Source organism: Gorilla gorilla, chromosome 1 (genome assembly GCF_029281585.2).
Source record: "Gorilla gorilla gorilla isolate KB3781 chromosome 1, NHGRI_mGorGor1-v2.1_pri, whole genome shotgun sequence".
NCBI lineage: Eukaryota > Metazoa > Chordata > Mammalia > Primates > Hominidae > Gorilla > Gorilla gorilla.
In genome coordinates this window covers 164,144,772-164,157,318 of record NC_073224.2, presented here as the reverse complement: position 1 = coordinate 164,157,318, position 12,547 = coordinate 164,144,772, and the positions used below count along the sequence as shown (strand labels likewise).

At 37.4% G+C, this 12,547-nt stretch overlaps 1 protein-coding gene across 2 annotated transcripts in view; it reads left to right on the top strand.

Annotated features, from left to right (window-relative positions):
• Nucleotides 1–12,547, top strand: part of MSH4 (mutS homolog 4) — a 129,685-nt gene that overhangs the window by 15,627 nt on the left and 101,511 nt on the right. For both annotated transcript variants that reach the window (XM_031016390.3, XM_031016388.3), the window contains exons 3-6: nt 10–170; nt 3,727–3,837; nt 7,951–8,066; nt 9,303–9,476. In XM_031016390.3, coding sequence (XP_030872250.2) covers nt 10–170; nt 3,727–3,837; nt 7,951–8,066; nt 9,303–9,476 — 562 coding nt within the window. The remainder of the gene's footprint in view (nt 1–9; nt 171–3,726; nt 3,838–7,950; nt 8,067–9,302; nt 9,477–12,547) is intronic.

Genomic DNA, 12,547 nt, shown 5'->3' with positions numbered 1-12,547 from the left:
AATTTACAGCTTCATCCTCATCTGCGATTTCTGCACACTCCCCATCAGTTATTGTAGCTGTTGTAGAAGGGAGAGGACTTGCCAGAGGTGAAATAGGAATGGCAAGTATTGATTTAAAAAACCCCCAAATTATACTATCCCAGTTTGCAGACAACACAACATATGCAAAGGTAAGTATTAATAATTCTAGAAAATGGTTGCTCTGTTAGGCAGTATCTAGAGTTTAAAGTCAGTGCCTTCCCAATTTGTTTACTTCTTGGTAGAATAAAGGTTATTCATTATTATGTCAATGTAAATACTCTGAATTAAAATAAAATTGTGTTATATCTGATTTTTATTTTTTAAATATATTTTGTCCAAAAAGAGTGTGTTTTACTGTTATTTAAATAAGCTATTGTTAGTATTAGTTTCTAAAATTAACATCTTCAAATTAATAATTTCTGGATTTATTCCAAAGGTAATATATGTGATAATGTGGTACTGATCATAATCCTTAAAGACACAATCCCAAATGCCATAATCCCGATGTTCAAATCTTGAAAGATCAAAATCCTTAATGTTGAAATCCTGAAAGCTTAATTCTAGGGAAGGGATTAATGCGTTTTTGGTTGTACACAAGATAGTTGCATCATGTTAGATGCATCATATTAGGCAGAACTACTGCCGTATTATTTTATTTGGAAATTAGGTATGGTTTAAGGAGATGCATAGGGGTGCCAAATTGGCAAGGGATAGACTTGTGGATTTAAGTATAGGTGACAACTTGACTGTATTAAAAAAATACCTAGTAAAGCATTATTTGGGCTGTGTCTGTGAGGTTGCTTCCAGAGGAGATTAGTGTGTGAGTCTGAGTGGACTAGGTGGTGAAAATCTGCTGTTAGTGTTGGTGGGCACCTTGCAGTTGACCAGGGCCCAGAGAGAGCAAATACAGAAATTGAATTTGTCTCTCTCTAAGAGCTGGGACAGACTCTTCTGCTGCTGCCTTGGACATCAGAAATTTGACTCCACAGAAGTTCATTATCACAACATTGACTATGTGTAAGCATTGTGCGTATACATAAAAATGTTGAAATTTTTTTGATAAATGAAGACATGTCCTTTTTGTACATCATTTATTTGTGAAAGATAAAATTTATTTCTTGAAATCTCAGCTCTTCAGGCAACTGTGTATGTGGTGACCCACAGAAGTTTTTGATCTATCTCATCAAAAGACTTAGGTTGTCCCTGGTGGTATTTCAGATGACCATATTTATGAAGCTTGGTGCAGACAATTACCAACCATAGTGATATGCATTTATACATTTTGCTTTTTGACTAATTTCTAATTTTTGACTAATTTTTTTGTGAATACAATTTGTCTGCTCATAACTGTTATTATACCTGTGTGACTGTCATTAGTACACTTAAGTGTTCATACTTGCAAAAATGTTATTATTGCCTATTTTATTGTGTAAAGTGGCCTATGAAGTGTACTGTTCTGTTTTTATATGTTTCTCAAATAAATCCCCTTTTAAAAATGCAAATCAATGTCTTAAAATTGTTTTTGAAGTTATTTCTTCCAGATCTGTGTTTTTGGGATTTTTGTCTTTTGGTATTGGGGTTCTGGGGATTTTTAGACTTTAAGGATTTTGCTCTTTTGGGATTTTGACATTCAGGATTATGGCATTTGAGATTGTGTCTTTCAGGATTGTGGCCCAAACCCATGATAATGCTAACTCCAGAGAGTTATTTCTACTGAACTGTATTTGAATTTTATTTTTTCAGAGGTAAAGAAAACTAGTATCTTAGATCAGTCAGAATTTAGCCTCTTAATTTCTTGCCTTCACTTCTTATTTTGCCTTCATTTTATATCACTCATCATTCATTTGGGCCACTTGCCTATTGTCATGGGAATTTGCATGATCTATCAGGTAGAGATAGTTTACTCCTAATTTCTATGTTATTTAACTCAATTATTATTTTATTTTATTTTTAAAAGGTCTTGCTCTTTTGCCTAGGCTGAAGTGCAGTAGCATGATCATGACTCACTGCAGCCTCCCACCTCAGCCTCTTGAGTAGCAGGGACCACAGGCATGCACCACCACATAGAGCTGATTTTTAAATTTTTTTTGTATAGATGGGGTCTTGCTCTGTTACCCAAGCTAGTCTCAAATTCCTTAGACTCGAGTGATCCTGCCCCCTCAGAAGTTGAATTGCCCCTCGGGTTCCCAAAGTGCTAGAATTATAGGCATGAGCCATCGAGCCTAGTTAATTATTATTTTGAAGATGTGATCTAGTGTTTTATTTCAAGTGTTTCATTATTTTTTAATTCTCTTCCTTTAGTCCCTCTTTATGGTCCTCCAGTATGTAGACTTCCCTTTCCTAATAATTAATTTTTTATTATACCTAACAACCTTAATGATACTAGTATTGCATACTAACTTCATCTGTAGGTATTTTATACGTTTTTACAATTTCAAAAGAGTAGGAAAAAAGTTTTTTAAAACCAGGAATGTTAGACAAATTGAGAATTTCTGTGTTTAGAATAGTTCTAAGAAATACACCTTATTTTATGAAAAGCTAAGGCATAAGGCAGATGTTTCTCATCTGTGTTTATGTACTTTTCAACAGTTAATCTGTACCATTGTGGCCATACTGATTGTATTGCCATAGTTACCCTTTTTTTTTTTTTTTTTTTTTTGAGACAATGTCTCACTTTGTTGCCCAGGTTGGAGTGCAGTGGCACAATCTTGACTCACTGCGACCTCTGCCTTCCGGGTTCAAGCAATTCTCCTGCCTCAGCCTGCCTCAGCCTCCCAAGTAGCTGGGATTACATGTGCACACCACCAAGCCTGGCTAATTTTTGTATTTTTAGTAGAGACAGGGTTTCACCATGTTGGCCAAGCTGGTTGTGAACTCCTGACCTCAAGTGATGCAGTCGCCTTGGCCTCCCAAAGTGCTGAGATTACAGGCGTGAGCCACCTCGCCTGGCCCATAGTTACCCTTATTGGATGTATTTACATTTTTCACAGAGTATTTGGATAAAATACTAAGTATAAGAATTTATTTAAAAACAATTTTATTTTGGGAATATATATTTGATGAGTTCAAATTAATTTTTGAACTTAAGGCTGTTAGAAACTATTGTGAGTAAAATATAGCCTATTTTATGACAGTATTTTATGTTAGTAGTTATATAGGAGATATATGTTCAATATACTACCATTAGAAATATATATACATATATATTTTGTTGTTATTGGTGGTGGTGGTGGTGTTTGTCTGTTTGTTTGTTTTTGAGACAGATTTTCCCTCTGCCACCTAGACTGGCGTGCAAAGGTGCCTGGTGTGATCTCAGCTCACTGCAACCTTTGCCCCCTGGGCTCAAACTATTCTCATGCCTCAGCCTCCTGAGTAGCTGGGATTACAGGCATGCACCACCATGCTCGGGTAATTTTTTTTTTTTTTTTTTTTTTTTTTTTAAGTAGAGACAGGGTTTCACCATGTTGGCCAGGTGGGTCTCGAACTCCTGGCCTCAAGTGATCTGCCCACCTCAGCCTCCCAAAGTGCTGGGATTACAGGTGTGAACCCACCCGGCTAGAAACATATTTTAATTGAAATATATCATTAGGACAGTTATAATTTTGTGTATCTATGAATTAATTTTAAATACTTATCTCAGAAAACTATGAAACTTTTTTATTTCCTAAGCTTTATTTAAGAAATTGTTTATTCAAATGATTTCAGGTGATCACTAAACTTAAAATTTTATCACCTTTGGAAATAATAATGTCAAATACTGCTTGTGCTGTGGGGAATTCCACCAAGTTGTTCATTCTGATCACAGAAAATTTCAAGGTAAGTGATGTTTACTGTTTGTAACATTCAAGATCTAATCACTTATTTATTTATTTGTTATTTATTATTTTTTTTTTTTTGAGACAGAGTTTCACTCTGTCACCCAGGCTGGAGTGAAAGGGCATGATCTCGGCTTACTGCAACCTCCAGCTCCCGAGTTCGAGTGATTCTCCTGCCTCAGCCTCCCAAGTAGCTGGGACTACAGGCGTGTGTTACCACACCCAGCTAATTTTTGTATTTTTAGTAGAGATGGGGTTTCACCATGTTGGCCAAGCTAGTTTCAAACTCCCGACCTCAAGTGATCTGTCTGCCTTGGCCTCCCAAAGTGCTGGGATTACAGGCATGAGTGAGTCACTGTGCCCGGCCCTAATCACTTTATTTAAAATTTACTTAATAATATCATTATAAAGAACAATAATTTTAGTAACTTTAGTGTCCTAAAGTAGTCACTAAATACAAATCCTAATCTAAGGGACTGTTAATACAGATAATAAAAATGATAGGGAATTTACTTATTTGATTTGGCACCCTGATCTACTTTAAACAAAAGAAAAAATGTTTTAGGTAATAAGGAAGTTTCTCAGAGTATACAAGGGGCAGACCCGTAGAGAAAGCATAGGTTTCCCTTACATGTATTTTCCTGGAAACTACTTATTGTGCTGTCAGACTGGTTGAAATTGAAGTTCTTAGGGGATAGCACCTATCAGCAAGTACCTTTTTCTATAGGGAATTTAATTTGTATTACAGAATTGTTTCAGCTTCCCCTGATAACATGTACTGCCTTCCAGTTAGCCTGCTACTCTAGTGTCTATCTGTAGGACTGTAGTGGGTAAGCACTGTGGAACCTTACCCAACAAGAATGGGGGCTGTGGCTCCAAACCAAGTAGACAGCATTGCAGTTGGAATAATTCCTTAGGAATGCAAATTATTTTCAGAATATACTATATTTTGTTATGTTTTTAGACTTATCTTTTACTTTAACACATTTGGAACCAAGCTGAGGTTTGGAGTCCAATGAGTTCCTTTCCTGTTCCTAATATATTCAGCATCTGCAGTCATATAAGATTTGTCATGGTGCTCTTGGATTTCCTGTATAGATGAGCTGCCTTTGACTCATTGCCAGAGATAGTCCCTATTCTAAATCTATTGTCTCTATTAGATGAATCACTTTATCTGTTCTTTTTCATTTATAACTTTATACTTCTTTTCATTATGCCTATTTATCCATACCTTTCCAACTTTCATGTTTTGTTGTTGTTGTTGCTGTTGTGATTAGGCGTTATAATTCTTTTGGTTATAAATAAGAGAAATCTAATGTAAACTACCTTATGCAAAAAAAGGAAATGTGTTGGCTTATGTAACTGGGAAGTCAATGGTTGAATAGATCCTGTTCCTACTGTCAAAGGTAAACAAAGCCAAACACTAGCTAAATATTTTAATCAGTAATATGCTGTTGCAACAGAGAAAAGAGTCCAGTGTGGACTGAACTGAACTTCGGTTTATACTGGGCATTTTAATGGGAGAATAAGGGAATAAGGAGGAGTAAGCACAAGCTCAGTAGAGTCAGGGAAGTGAAAAATTATTATAACAAAAAGTAAGACCAGGTGCGGTGGCTCATGCCTGTAATCCCAGCACTTTCAGAGGCCAAGGAGGGTGGATCACAAGGTCAGGAGATCGAGACCATCCTGGCTAACATGGTGAAACCCCATCTCTACTAAAAATACAAAAAAATTAGCCAGGCCTGGTGGCACGCGCCTGTAGTCCCAGCTACTCGGGAAGCTGAGGCAGGAGAATCGCTTGAACCTGGGAGGCGGAGGTTGCAGCGAGCCCAGATTGTGCCATTGCACTCCAGCCTGGGCAACAGAGCCAGACTCCATCTCAAAAGAACAACAACAAAAAATCTGGGTTTGCTAACTGGCACTTACCAAAGTTAGGCTCCTATTCTCCCACAGAGGATAGGAGACAGGGACCCTATTTTTAGGTGTTAAGTGGAATAAACAGTAAATTTTTTTTGGCAGCCTGAGTTTTCTTAGGCTGGCACTTTATGAGAGGCTAAGGTCATCCTAGGGATGTGGCTTTGAGCAGTTAGAAACAATGTTAGTGTTTCGTTCAAGTCTTTATAGGCCGGTTGGAGGCTTAGTTGAGAAGAAGGCTCATAGTAGCCCAGGTAGAGTTTGGTCAAAGAGAGCATCTTTATCACTACTCTCATTCCCCATATCATCCTTTTTCTACTGCAGATAGTTTACTTCTATGAGATTTAAGATGATTGCTAATGGCTCAAGGCTGATGTTGTCTCAGCTTAGCTAACCCAGAGGGAAAATAATTTCTTTATTCCAGTGTCCATGTATGAATTCCAGGGAAGGATGCTGACTGATCCCGCTTTGTTCAGTTTCTCACACGTTAGAGTAATCACTATTTCTGGGGGTAGATACACTATAATTGAGTAATCCTTTTGCTGTGGGACACAGAATACTATGATAGCTAGGCCTTCCAGAATCACATGGAATGGGGGATAAGTCCTCCAAAGGCAAAAACAACATAATTTCAGTGCATTTGAATAGTAAGGCAGTATAGCATAGTGCTTAAGAATAGAGAAGTCAGATTGTCCCGGTTTCAAATCTTGACTCTACGTGACCTAGTACAAGACACTTAACTTCTTGGAGCTTCAGTTTTTTCATCAGTAAATTAGGGACAATAGGAGATACCAACCTCCTAGAAAATTGATATTTTATATAGGGTAATCAGAGATGGCCTCATTGATAAGGTTACATTTGGGCAAAGTTCTGAATGGAGTGAGGGAGCAAGCCATGGAGGTATTTGAGGTAAAAGTATTCTAAGCAGAGGGAAAATTTGATATTATTATTATCATTATTACTATTATGACTACACTTACCATAAGAAGACCTTCATTAGCCAGGTGTAGTGACATGTGCCTGTAGTCCCAGGTACTTGGGAGGCCAGGGTGGGAGGATCACTTGAGCCCAGTAGTTCAAATCTAGCTTGGGCAACATAGTGAGACCCCTCTCTTAAGAAAAAAAAAAAGACCTGCATTAAATCAAAAGCAATATGAAGTATAAGGAAAATGGACTTCAAAGAAATCTAAATTTGAGTCTCAGCTTTGGCACAGATCAACTGTATAATATCAGAAAAGTTACTTGACTTTTCAGAATTTTATTTATGTGAAAACCGGAGTTAATAAGATATGTCCCTACTTGGTCATGATATTTTTTCATTCTTAACAGCGCTTACATAGTCCATTGATATAATATTACCTTTTCTTAACCATTAGTTTTATTCAAAGGAGGTAAACCTTTTACTTAACAACTTGATGCTTTTTAAAAGTTCCATTATCAACCAGGTGCTGATGTCTCACACTGGTAATTCCAGCACTTTGGGAGGCCAATGCGGGAGAATCACTTGAGCCCAGGAGTTTGACACCAGCCTGGGCAGCATAGTGAGAACTTATCTCTGCTCAAAAAAAAAAAAAAATTAGCCAGATGTAATGGTGTGTGCCTGTAGTCCCAGCTACTCAGGAGGATGAAGCAAGCAGATTGCTTGTACCCTGGAGTTCAAATTTGTAGTGAGCTATGATCATGCTGCTGTATTCCAGCCTGGGCAACAGAGTGAGACCCTGTCTCAAAAAGATTATAATTTTCTCTTTGTTCTAAATAAATTCAATTCACTTTATGTAAATAGTATATCATAGATAGGTAGAATTGGTGTTTTCATCTTTTCACCTGGGGCATTATAAGAATCTACCCTTTCTCAATTATGATAGACTATGGAAAGATGAATATAAAACTGTGAAAGGTTATTTCTATACAAAAGATTACTAAAAGGCATAGACTGTCATGTTTATTTTTTATTATTGTATCTAACATATTCCATTAAATCTCGTAAGAGTAAGGTCTAATAAGAGATACAAACTGTACTATAATTCACTTAGCAAGGATAATCATTCTTTTTGTAGAAATAACTAAGAAAAGTTCTTATTTAAATGTTGAAATTTTTATACAATATTTAAGCCACTTACCTAGCATGTGTTTAAGAAAGCAGTTTTGGGCAAGCGCATGGCACTTCAAACTTTATTTTGAAATTAAAACTTCTTTTCAGAATGTTAATTTCACTACTATCCAAAGGAAATACTTCAATGAAACAAAAGGATTAGAGTACATTGAACAGTTATGCATAGCAGAATTCAGCACTGTCCTAATGGAGGTTCAGTCCAAGTAAGTTACATATTTATTTATTTTTTTACTAGCCCACAGCTACCAATATCATATCAAGCAAGTTATAACTTAAGGAAAGTAAATAAATCTCCAGTGTGAGTTCCACAAGGGCAGGGACTTTTGTCTGTTTTGTTCTCTGCTGCATTCCTACCACCTGGAAAATTACCTGGTTCATAATACATAGTAATTATTGAAATAGTGAAATAGTTGACTAAAATTTATACACAAGGCATATATTGCTAACTTAATTTATACAGAATTTCTCCAAATTAGTCATAAGCTATTGACCTAATGGTTGCTACTCACTTTACTTTGGAGTGAAAAGCTCAAGTAGCTACAGTAAACTGGAAATGTGAGGGCATAGAAGTAAAACACAGGTAAAGCTGTGTTCCTGTTTCTTTCTGTCTTTACTCCTAAAAGATTCAGCATGAGACAGAGAATGGTATTTTTGGAACACATATTTTCCTAGAACATACGAAATAGATACTTTCTTTGAGTCAGGTTGGATTACCTGTTTACTCAGTTAATAACAATCATTATTCTCACTGAGATCATAACATACTTCTCTGTACATTGAGATCTGATTCTACCGTTAAAGTACCGGATTTTTCCAGGCTGGGCACAGTGACTCATGCCTGAAATCCCAGCACTTCGGGAGACCAAGGAGTTTGAGACCAGCCTCAGCAACATGGCAAAACCCCATCTCTACCAAAAATACAAAAATTACCTGGGTATGGTGGTGTATGACTGTCATCCTAGCTACCTGGGAGGCTGAGGCAGGAGTATTGCTTGAGCCTGGGAGGTGGAGGTTGCAGTGAGCCGAGATCACACCACTGTACCCCAGCCTGGTTGACAGAGCTAGACCCTGTCTCAAAATAAATAAATAAATAAAGTATCAGACTTTCCTAACATTATTTGAATACTTAGAATGGTACATCAAAAATTGATGCAAATTACCTTTGATTGAATGTTATCTCCTAACACAGGATTTATCGGAATTTAAAGTCCCTTAAGTGTCAGATTGAACTTGAAATTAATACTTGAAATTATTTATTTTCATTCATTTTTATGATTTAGAGGTTATTTACCTAGTTTTCAAAAATATGAAATACCTGGTGTACCTTTTCCTTTTGAGTTTAAGCAATGCTATGCAAATATTTATAATTTTTCTTAAGGGAAAATAGATAATTTTTTATATTAAAGACTTATAGTGATGTATTATTGGTCATCTTTTAGGTATTACTGCCTTGCAGCTGTTGCAGCTTTGTTAAAATATGTTGAATTTATTCAAAATTCAGTTTATGCACCAAAATCACTGAAGATTTGTTTCCAGGGTAGTGAACAGACAGCCATGATAGATTCATCATCAGCCCAAAACCTTGAATTGTTAATTAATAATCAAGACTGTAGGTAAGATCATCCATTTTATTCGTATAAAATATATCGGTATATATATATTTTTCTATTAATGGTAACTTTAAAGTTCTTTTTTTTTTTTTAATTTTGAGATGGAGTTTTGCTCTTGTTGCCCAGGCTGGAGTGCAGTGGTGCGATCTCAGCTCACTGCAACCTCTGCCTCCCAGGTTCAAGCAATTCTTCTGTCTCAGCCTCCCAAGTAGCTGGGACTACAGGCATGTGCCACCATGCCTAGCTAATTTTTCTATTTTTAGTAGAGACAGGGTTTCACCATATTGGCCAGGCTGGTCTCAAATTCTGGATCTCAAATTATCCACCTGCCTCAGCCTCCCAAAGTGCTGGGATTACAGCCGTGAGCTACTGCTCTCAGCCTAAACTTCTTTGAATTATTTGATGGAGAATTTTATTTAAGAGGTAGGGTCTTGCTATTTTGTCCAGGCTGGTCTCAAACTCCTGGGCTCAAATGATTGTCCTGCCTCAGCCTCCCAAGTAGCTGAAACTATAGGCACAAACTGCCATGCCCAGCTAATGGTGGAGAAATATTAAGTAAGCATGTTTTAAATCATTGTACTGTTTTTGCTGAACTGGTCAGATGTTTCACCAAAATCAAGTTTTAAAAAGATATTTGTACTAAATAACAAAAAACAACCCAGTTCAGAACTGGGTAAAGGAACTTAATAGACATTTTCACAAAGAAGGTAAACAAATGGCCAGTAAGTACCTGAAAAGATGCTCAACTTTACTAGTCATTAGAGAACTACAAATCAAAACCACAGTTAGATACCACTTCACATCCATCAGGTTATAGGTTAAAATTACTCTGTCTTTGACTTTCTATGATATCCTATGTTATCATGGCATAGAAAGTCAATGACAAAGCCTGGTAGTTATTACAAAGTGTTTTATATTCAGTTTTACCTTGTCATGTTTCACACTTTATCATTGTCAAACATTGTTTGACTTCCTGCTATATATTAGGGATACAGATACTTAAATGATAGAATATCTGATCTCCAGGAGTTAGTATTATAGTTGAAAGGAACAATTGAAAAGTCTTTTCACAGACTTAAATGAAAGAATCCTCAGGTTAAAAGATGGATATTCTACGTACTGAACTATCTGAATAGCTCCAATGCTTCCGTAGGCTTGCTGCCTGTTCAGTGCAGTATTACATCCATTGATTTCTATAACAAATGGGAGGTTTATGTGTGCCCTTTACCTCCTTTTAGAAATAAGTTCTCAAAAAAAAAAATGTACATGTGATGGGAGACACCCCCCCTCCCCCCAGCCAGTTGATATGAGTAGTTCCCTACAAATTTGTTTAAATGGGTATGACAGAAATCTGGTAGAATGATGACTAAATCTTAAAAGTCATTCTTGTTTCCTCTCCTTTCACACCTCAGATTTGATCCATCAGAAAATCCTCTTGATCTAGCCTTCAGAGTATATACCAGTTCTGGATCACTTGTCACCATTTCCAAGGCTACTACCCTAACCCAAACCTCTATCATCTTTAGCATAGACTACTATAATAGCCTCCTAGCTTTTCTTTCTGCCCTCTTCTTACCTTCCTATAGTTTATTCTCAACATATTAATAGTAGTCATACTGTGATATCCTTTTAATCCAGAAATCAGATCTTGTAACTCTTCTGCTGAAAACCTTCCAGTGGCTCTCCTTACATTTACAATAGAATCCAGACTCTTTGGCCTATAAGGACTTCTATGTCCTGGCCTCTATCAACTTCTTCATTCATCTCTCTCTATTCTTACCCCCACTTGCAAAGCTCCGCTAACCTTGATCTTCTTTTTTGTTCTGGAGCCAGACTTCCTGGGCTTAAATTGCTGCTATGCTACTTACTTGGAAATCTTGGACAAGTTACCTAATTTCCTTGTTCTTAAGTTACTTCTGTTGTAAAATGATGTGGCCAATAATAGTGCCTATCTCATAACATGGTTATTAGAATTAAACAAGTTAATACATTTAAAATGCTTAGAACAATTCTGGGTACATACTAAGTATCATTTTTTGTTAGCTGTCCTCATTATTGTTGTCATGATTCCCATCCCATCGTCATCTTTGCATTGCTGCCTTCTTTTTTAATCATTCAGTTCTCAACTCTACTGTCAAATTCATAGGGAAGTCTTTCTTAATCAACCTAACTAAAGCAACCACCCTGGTCCTTCTCTGTATATTCCGTTTTTTGTTTGTTTGGTTTTTTTTTTGGAGATGGAGTCTCACTCTGTTGCCCAGGCTGGAGTGCAGTGGTGCAATCTTGGCTCACTGCAAGCTCTGCCTCCAGGGTTCACACCATTCTCCTGCCTCAGCCTCCCAAGTAGCTGGGACTACAGGCGCCCACCACCATGCCCAGCTAATTTTTTTTTGTATTTTTAGTAGGGACGGGGTCTCACTGTGTTAGCCAGGATGGTCTCGATCTCCTGACCTCATGATCCACCCGCCTCGGCCTCCTAAAGTGCTGGGATTACAGGTGTAAGCCACCGTGCCCGGCCTGTTTTTGTTTTTTTTAGCTGTTTCTGTACCTCAAATTATTTTCTTGATATGATTATGTGTTTATTGTTTTTATTGTTTATTTCCCCTTGCTCTTTGTCTTGTCTTCAGTCACGGCCAGTAAACTGACAAAAGTTATTGGCAATGGCTGAGTGCGGTGGCTCATGCCTGTAATCCCAGCACCCTGGGCAGGCCAACGTGGGTGGATCACTTGAGGCCAGGAGTTTGAGACCAGCCTGGTCGCCATGGTGAAACCCTGTCTTTACCAAAAATACAAAATTTAGTCAGCATAGTGGCACACCTGTAGGCCCAGCTACTCAGGAGGCTGAGGCATGAGAATCACTTGAACCCTGGAGGCAGAGGTAGCAGTGAGCCTAGATAGTGCTGCTGTACTCCAGCCTGCACAACAGAGCAAGACTCTGTCTAAATAAATAAATAAATAAATAAATAAATAAAAACTTATTGGCAATCGCCATTAGGCTGTAAGGTCTGTGAAGACAGGAATCATGTCTGTCTTGTATGCCCAGTGTTTAGCATAGAGTTTTGAATACCATAAGG